Below are 8,769 nucleotides of genomic sequence, written 5' to 3'. Positions count from 1 at the left end.
AGGTAACATTAATTATTACCTTGGTAATTGTGTTCCCCATTTGTTTACAACTTTTGTTTCTTACCTTGTGTATTTTTATTATACCGAATAAGGCCATTCTTTAAACGTGAGAAAAAGTACAATCTGCTTGCATATAACGACATATAGATGTGTTTGACGGGGGAATTATATATTTTTGAGATATTATACACTCTTACATTTTTTTTTAATTTAAAAAAAAAGGGGGGGTATTATCCATGCTTCAGGTGCCTGTGGTAGCATAAGACAAACTTAAAATTCACATGTCTCTCTATACGTCTGTCTTTTTGACAACGTCAGACACTATTCAACGTTTCCGTCCGATCTCCCATCTTTCGGTCTTCTTGTCCTCTGCTGATCAATCAGTGACCAATCACCCGCCAATTTAGCTGAAATCATCTATTAAGATGTCTCTTATTTAATTTTTTACTCTGTAAGTCTGATTAATTAACGTAACTGTCGCTTGTGATGATTCCTATATTTTGAAGCAAAAATGCATTACAACTCGTCGAGCCGTTTTTTCCCATTTCGACAATCCCTTTGTTCAATTCAACCGAGTAAAACAACAGTGTTTATGATCGCAAATACCAATGCCGTCATTTAATTTTCAATTAAGACTAGAAAATGACGACAATTGTTTCTTTAAAAAAAATTGGGAGATGAAGTGTTTTTTAGAATCTTTTTAATGTGTTTGTCTTTTTCATTCTAAGCAAAAGTACCCTTTGAAACGTGACGTCCCGTTGTGACGCGGCGACACCTCCTATGCTCAGTGTTTTAAACATCTATAAAATAAATTCAAATAAACATTATTAAATTAAAGTTTCAATGTTAATAAGATTTATATTTGTGCATCTGTGGGTATATTGTTTTTGATAATATGACGCCAAATATAAAAGATATGGATACTGTGACATTACTTTTGGATCAACCCTCGTATAATAATATTTTTGATTGATAAAAACGTCGTCTATATACCTGAATGTCGACTTGAAGGACGCGGAAATTGTTTCCTATTCATTTATAAAAGTTTGGTAATAAATTCTGCTTTATATGAATATAAAAATAGGACGACTTATTGTATCCCATCAGTGAATATTTGTAGAAAATTATGAGTAAAAATCTGGGCTAGATAAAACATTGCTGGACCCAGCAATGTATTTTTTGTAGTTTTTCTTAATGAAGTTTAGAAATCAAAAGTAGATAGGATAGATTGAACTCACTTTGACTTGAACGTAATAAAGCTGAACACTGAAATGTGATTTTGAAGAATATTCCGTCCTTTAAATATATTAAATGTTGGGTTTCCAGACGTTGGATTAAACCCAAGTTCTCCTAAAATACAGTTATAATAAGCCATATAATGAGCCTTACAAATATAGACAATTGTTACATGCCTTGTCTGTGGGAACTATACTATACTGTTCATGTAGTCTTCTTTGTGAAAACAGGAGGATGGAGGTTTGTATTTTGCATTTTAATTTTCTAGTTCTAATACGGTTCTTTGATATATTTCTAAATCTGACAAAGTGCTAATGTGTGCTCTTTCATAATAACCCTACTGACTGGCATAATCTTCTACAGATAAAGTTATTTCGTCAGTTGAAAGAAACGGCCAATGTTATTTGACATTTTTAATTTATAGGTAAGAACATACGACTTATTGAATTAAAAAAGATACATGTATGCATAAATATATGCATTCAGGTTAACTTTCATTGTCATACGTATAATGTATCTGTTAGTTGATACAAGGAATAGAAACCTGAAGTGACGACCTAATCAAAACAAAGGGTTCTTAATTTACGCACCTGATCACATCTCTTGAAATTACAGACGTCTTTGTTTTTTGCCCTGCTTACAGATACGTACAGCTTGTAAGTTTATTTTTGAGATAAATTCACTGTTCTTTATCTATAACCTATTTCAATTAGTTAAAATTATGTCATCTAGAAAGAATCTTAAATCGAAATCCACAAGAGTATACGATTTTGAAACTTATGTTCGATTCTAAAGAAAGACTTTAATAAATAATTTAATTCAAACCTCATTTTGAAAGATCTTCTTAACTCTATTTTATCAATATCTAAAATCCATATCGAAAAACACGCCTTAATAAGCGGCCGTGTACTTAGAACACAGGCTTAACACAAATATTAGATTTCGTTATGAACCAGATTGAACTAAGAGCATCTGAGAAGAAACATGGAAGCAGACATGGTAAAGCAAACATGATGCTTTTTTGTGTGAGTAAGTTGCACCTATTCTCGCTTGGCGAAGCCTTTAATAAACTTCGTATTTACATAAGAATTTCTCAGAAAATGTGTACTTGTAAAATGGGGCGTTTGTCGTGTCCTCAACAAAGTACACTTTGTGCTCCAGAGATATTTATCAAGGCACCAGTACTATACGAATTTTTTTTATCTTTTCAGTTTTCTTTAATATAACGTCTTCAGTTTGAATTTAGACAAAAATATTTTATTTCATATTTGTACTAACAACAATATACATACGCATATCCTGTATATTTTTTATGATTACATTTTCCTAGAGTTTAAAAAATACTGGTAATAATTTTTTTCTCTCTTAGTTGCATATTTAACCACACATCACCTAGCTGATTGATGAACAATAACCTGACCGAATTTCTAATCCTAGTGCAAAAATTCGATTGATGAAATGCGTAAATTACAAAACAAAATGGAACAGCATCAATTCATTCAATATATGAAACACACGAAAAAAAGAAATTTTTTTCATTCAGATACCAAAAAAAAAAAAACGATTTGGGATTGCAATTTAACTTTCTCTTATTAACTTCACAATTTATTTTCAGGAGTTTCATTTACGCATGCATCTATTTACAAAACAAAACTCTATCAGTTGAATACCACGATATATTTACCTATGTAAACTATTTACATTTATTAAATCAGGATAATGTCGGATTCCGCTGAGTCCAGAATCGAGGGTCTCTTATAGCGAAGAGAGACAGACGGGTTTACACGCACGAACAAGACACTGAAAATACTTCAAAGACGGCTCAGACTCTCTTGGTGAGATCATGGCTTTGTTTTCTAATCATTGATGAAGTAGAGTCTTAATTATTTTTAATTGAGAGATGAGGTGATTCAGTTCAGGATTCTGGGAGGGAAATATTCGGCTGTGTGATTGGATTAGTTAAAGAACAGGTAGTGCTACTTAAAAGGAGAGTTGATGAATTATTCATTAAAGATTTATGATTTTGGATCGAAGAATAAACGAAAACTTCAGTTGTTGGTTTTAAGAACAAAGTGTACATGGGCCTTTGAGGAAGTTTTGTTCAATGTAATCTACGGACTTCGAACTTCGGACTTCAATTGTGGAACTGATATTAAGTATTTATTGGACTGCATTTATGATGAACTTTGTTCGGATCCCGTCCCATTGACAATTACATATACGACAGTAGTAATGTTTCTAGTACCATCCAAAACACAGTAGCCTGTGATGGTCATAAAATATGACCTAAAACTGTCTCTTTAAATGACATGAAATATGTATTCGGGATTTTACTCGCAGTCCGGTATCTTTGTGCGTTGAAACGGAAACATCCCAAAAATTAGGAACTATTCTTTGATGAGCCTGTAATAATTAGAATCCGAACGATATTTCATACTCTATGGTGTCTGAATTGCAGTTAAAAAGCGCCATTTCTGCAAAACCCCACTGGATTTTAATTGGATGCTCCAGAAATAAAACAAATCAAGCGGCGGTGTGTCGGATTGCAATTGTATTTTTTCCCCTAAAATTTGCTGAATGATTTACATTTCTTGGAATCTTACTGGATTTCGTAGCTTATCAGAAGAGCCAGTTTAAAAGATTATATTGCCATTTTATACAACATATACCATGTATACTGCTTTTTTTCTGTCAGCATTAAGTGATAAGGAATTTGTTGAACATCACATTTTGCTTAAAGGAGCAAGCAAGTGATAACAAGGATAAGCAATGTCTTTGGGAAGGAAAATCGCAACGTTAATATTCGAATGCCCTTTGAGTTTGTCATCTTTTGTCTGCCTGAATGTATAATTTAGACGTGATGTTGCTGCATATCTATAATGACACCGTGTTGCCAGACGCAACAATGTTGTGCAATGGCACTCAGACCAGAGGAATACTATCGGGTAATGCTTTTCGCATTCCAGTCATTGTGATATTATCAATCGTCCTTGGACTAACTATATTTGGAAATCTACTTGTCATAAAAGTAGTAACAAAACGTCACCAGTACAAACAGAGAACCAATCTCTTTGTTATTTCATTGGCTGTTGCGGACCTTTCCGTCGCCATTTTTGTAATGTTGTTCTCTATTTTACATTTGTGCAGTGATTTTGATTGGTTGCACCACAATACCACGTACCTAATGTACTGGGGACTTGACGTACTGTTTACAACAACGTCGATTCTGCATCTCACCTGCATGACGGTTGACCGTTACGTGGCGGTTACCAAGCCATTTAAATATTATCATATAATGAAGAAAAGAAGGGTATCTTGTCTGCTTTTTCTGTGTTGGTTTCTGCCTGTTTTGATATCGTTAAGTCTTATGATGATCAAGTTTAACCAAATCAGTGTCCGTTCAGAAAACTGTCATACAACGCCCATATTAAGAGTGAATGCTCTAGGTGCCATTATTGCATCAGTTGCTTCATTTTATTTACCAGTCATATTCATGATTTTCTGCAATGTAAAAATATTCAGATTCATAAAAAGTAGAGGAAGAAAACTTCACGAACTCACATCCAATTACGTCAAAGATGTTCACCGGGAGCAACAAATGCAAAAAGAAGTGAAAGTCGCTCGGACAATTGCTATACTTTTAGGATGTTTTCTTATGTGTTGGCTTCCGTTTTTCACTGTGAACATTTTAGAACCTTTATTTGATTATGAATTACACGAAGGAGCCTGGGTAGTGATCACATGGTTAGGGTATATTAATTCTACAGTTAATCCTTACTTATACTACTTCTTAAATCGGAAATCCAAAGAGACAAAACAAAAAGCAACTTTCAAATGCATAAAAAATAAAATGCAAATCTTAAGCCTTATTCCACCACGAAGAAAAATTTATTCTTTGACAAGTATCAATGCTGTCTAATTCACATGAAATGTTGTATGTTGTTTTAAGAATAAATTGTATGTAAACCTGTGTTCTTACTTATCTAACTTAATCAGTTCAGAAGTATAATGCAAAGGAATTGAATCAACGGGTTTGAAAAGTCACTTGCTTGAATTAAAACATGCTAAATTATTATTGATAGTACTAAAATGACCTTTTCATTTAATTTGAAAACAACGTCGGAGATCTCAAGACTAAAATATTCTCAAGATATTTTTTTTAAAGTTAGTAAAGTTTTCTTCTTCTAGATGTATGACGGATAAAATCTTTAGAACATTTTGAGGTTTTATTAGTGTTTCCAATATTAGGAAAATTGATTTTTCTGAAATTAAAAATTTTTAATGTGAAATACTAACTGAAACTATCTCTAGTTGATTGTTGATAGGATTTTTAAATTTAAAAAATGCATTTTAAAAATTAACCTTATAATGAAGTGAAATGGTTTCAATCCCCTTTGGAGTCAGTATTTTGTAAATTTTATGATCGCTATAATAAAGAACGTCATAAATGAAATATCATTGCATCTTCTTGTGGCCGAAGCGTTTCATAGTACTTAGTAGACCTTTGCTTTTATTCTCAGTTTGACTATGGAAAGTTCCATTCAACTTTTTATACACTGGGCTCAGGACGGGTGTGATCGGTCAACAAGGAAATGCTTACTTCTACTTGATACTTGATCCCACTGGCTATTCCGGGGGCCTGTGTTTACGTCATGTTCACAGATGATTATGATTTGCAATTTTTTATTGATCATGTTTGTAATTTTTCCATTTAATTGTATTATTGAGCGGCATAATGCATTTACTTTACAATTCAGAATTTGTATAACTTTAAAAACGTGTAACTTACATATATAGTTTGCTACAGAGTTTTTTTTTTGGCTATTGCATTTGAAATAGCTATATAATGCTATACAAAGTATGTGTTTTATTTTAAATCAGACAAAAGCGAAATGTAAAAACGATTCTCAATTTGGAATTAGGTACATGTTTTTATCTGCGGACATTGAAACAAACATATTTTACTGTTTTTTTTTCAGTACTTTGACGCCGACAAATAAATGAATGTCAAAATTTGGTATAGAAACTGAAAATGAGAAACATGTAAACCTAAATCTTAAATAAAAGAATTTATTCATGATTTGTATATTAAACTAGTACACACGAACTGGTTAATCTTTCAAGAATCTTTTTCAATATCACCCTGTTATCGAGAATAAAAAATCCATGTTTCAGACACCCTGACGCTCTATGTACACATTTCCAACTTCCTCTTGATAAAAATGTTGCATAATTTTTGTGATCTATGCTTTGTTGTAACGTTTATCACTAGAACTCTATCTGTCAAAGGTCTAGAAATGCAGAAAATGTCAGTTTCAAGGTAAAAGAAACAAACGTTTCTTGAGATGGAAATTTAGAATAATTTCATGAAGTTGGTAGTAAATATTAAAGTTTTTTTTATTTTGAGTTTGTTAACGAATTCTTATCAACTGTATATGGCGGAGTGTTCTTATTTATATGTTCAGGTTCCATAATTTATTTTACAGAAATTGATAGTTTTCCTGTCATTTCTCATGTTTCAAATCAATAAAAAAAAAGAATTGCTTAATACAAGGTAATAAAGATTCTTTACCACTGCAACTTTTATTGACCATTCAGAAAGTTGAAAAAAATAGCTAAAGAAATTAGATTTCTAGAAAAAAAGACAAACAATGTTATTAAAATACAATTTGATAAACTGGGCGAAAGGATATATCCTTGAATATATATATAGCTTATTACATGAACTTCTTCCAAGGTGGAAATATTATACTAGTGTACTGTAAAGATAATTTAAGACAATGGCACGGCTGGCATGTTGAGAATTTTAAGGGCAAAAAACACATTTACCAGTTTGTGATTTGGATTAAATCTTTGGCTAATTTGAACGAATTTTTATAGACCTTCGAATGTAATATAGGATTCCAAAGGGTCTTACTTTTTTTAACATTAGAATTACTGGAATGTCTTCCGATAATAGCTGATGTATATCTATTTTATTAAATAAATAACAGCAATCAAAAGTTGACAAATATTGTAAGTTAATCATAATTTATCCCATATTAAATCCAAATAATTTGGAAATGTTATGCCTTTAACAATATCTTCCATTTCGTGCATCACCTTTTCTTGTCTCTTTGCAAGATATTTCCAACTGTTAAACTTATTCAATGGGGTATAAAGATTAAATATAGTGACTAACTCAGTCATCTATGTAGATCTATGAATATTTATATATCGTTATTCATGTGTTGGGGGTTGGAATGTAATTTGCAGCAGGATCATCATGTAATTTGGGAGGATAACTGAGTTGCAGGAGGTCTGCGATCTTTGAATGCCTTTTGAACTTGAACATATAATCAAGTATGGATTCTGGATTGTTTTATTTGATTAATTAGATATAATTAGTTATAGATCTCGTGGCATGAATTTGTAGAAAAAAGAGTATTTTATCAATGGACGGAAAACGAACCACTGCGGATAAAATACTTTGCTGAAAAATAAAGAGTAAAAAAAATACATTGAGGTCAAGATAGAGCAACAACTTATCTTTGAAAAAAAATCACTTGAACACTTGTGAAAATGTAACATAGTTAAAAAAAAGTGGCATTACAAAGTAGGATATTATTACGTGTAGACTCTTGAAAAACCAATCAAGACGAGTTCATGTCATTTCATAATTAACTCCAAATGAGCTATAAATTGTTTTTCTTTACGAAGGAGCCTGATGTTACCAGCAGTGAAACTCACGGTTCCTTTCCATTACTGTGCCTTGGCTATTATTTTAACAGTTTGCGTCGTAATTAAAATTCCTTCTTGCTGTCCAATTTACGTTCGTCGTCTGAACATATAGGTCATGCTGATTATCTATACATTAACAGCTAGAATGACTTGTAAACTGAGTAAATACTATGTTCTTTCTAAAGTAGTTTATTCTAGAACATGTTATTGGCTGTACTCTTTGGTTTGTTTACTGGCTCCTAAATTTCTTGAATTAACAATTTAGAAAATTAGTTAATCAAGAATTTCTTTTTTCAATTACTAACTCTTGTAGATTTTCAAGAATATAACAAAAGTTTGTGAACACACACTTTTTAAAGGTGTATTTAAAGAATTTGTATTCTAAAAATAAATTTCTTTTGTTATTATTCTCGAAACATATGCACATATATTAACAACATTTAATTTTTTGATGTTGAGGACAAATGAATCTTCGTATTTCAAATATTTTCTCACTGCGTCAAATAAGTTAATAAAATTTGATAAAATTTACCTGAAATGTAAATCCTATACACTGTATAAATATGTTTAGTAACACACATATATCTGGTTTAACTATAAAAGTAAAATATTGTCTCACATTTGCACGTCAGATGTAGTTGCAATGATTAAACACAGCTTTCAGAGCAACCTCCCTTTTAGTGTTTTTTTTTTTTCTGAAATGTTTATATCTGAAATAAAACAAGGCAAATTAACCTTTAAATACTTTAAAATAATTCAAAACCGATTTGTTTTATTTCCATAAATCATGATTTTCTTATATATGAATAGCTA

The 8,769-nt window shown here is 31.4% G+C and overlaps 1 protein-coding gene across 1 annotated transcript; it reads left to right on the top strand.

Annotated features, from left to right (window-relative positions):
• Positions 1 to 2,841: 2,841 nt before the first annotated feature.
• Positions 2,842 to 5,206, top strand: LOC134235428 (5-hydroxytryptamine receptor 4-like). The gene has a single exon (XM_062717556.1). The coding sequence runs from the start codon at positions 4,079 to 4,081 to the stop codon at positions 5,153 to 5,155; it is 1,077 nt and encodes a 358-aa protein (XP_062573540.1). The 5' UTR covers positions 2,842 to 4,078; the 3' UTR covers positions 5,156 to 5,206.
• The last annotated feature ends 3,563 nt before the right edge of the window (positions 5,207 to 8,769 follow it).

This window comes from Saccostrea cucullata, unplaced genomic scaffold (genome assembly GCF_032062105.1).
Source record: "Saccostrea cucullata isolate Sc308-1 unplaced genomic scaffold, CSIRO_AGI_Scuc_v1 ctg446, whole genome shotgun sequence".
Classification (NCBI taxonomy): Eukaryota; Metazoa; Mollusca; class Bivalvia; order Ostreida; family Ostreidae; genus Saccostrea; species Saccostrea cuccullata.
Note: the sequence above shows the minus strand (reverse complement) of the source record. Positions and strands in the feature narration are given on the sequence as shown.

Excerpts from the sequence above, each read along its gene's own strand:
- LOC134235428 (XM_062717556.1), top strand. The coding sequence starts at position 4,079 with ATGTATAATTTAGACGTGATGTTGCTGCATATCTATAATGACACCGTG.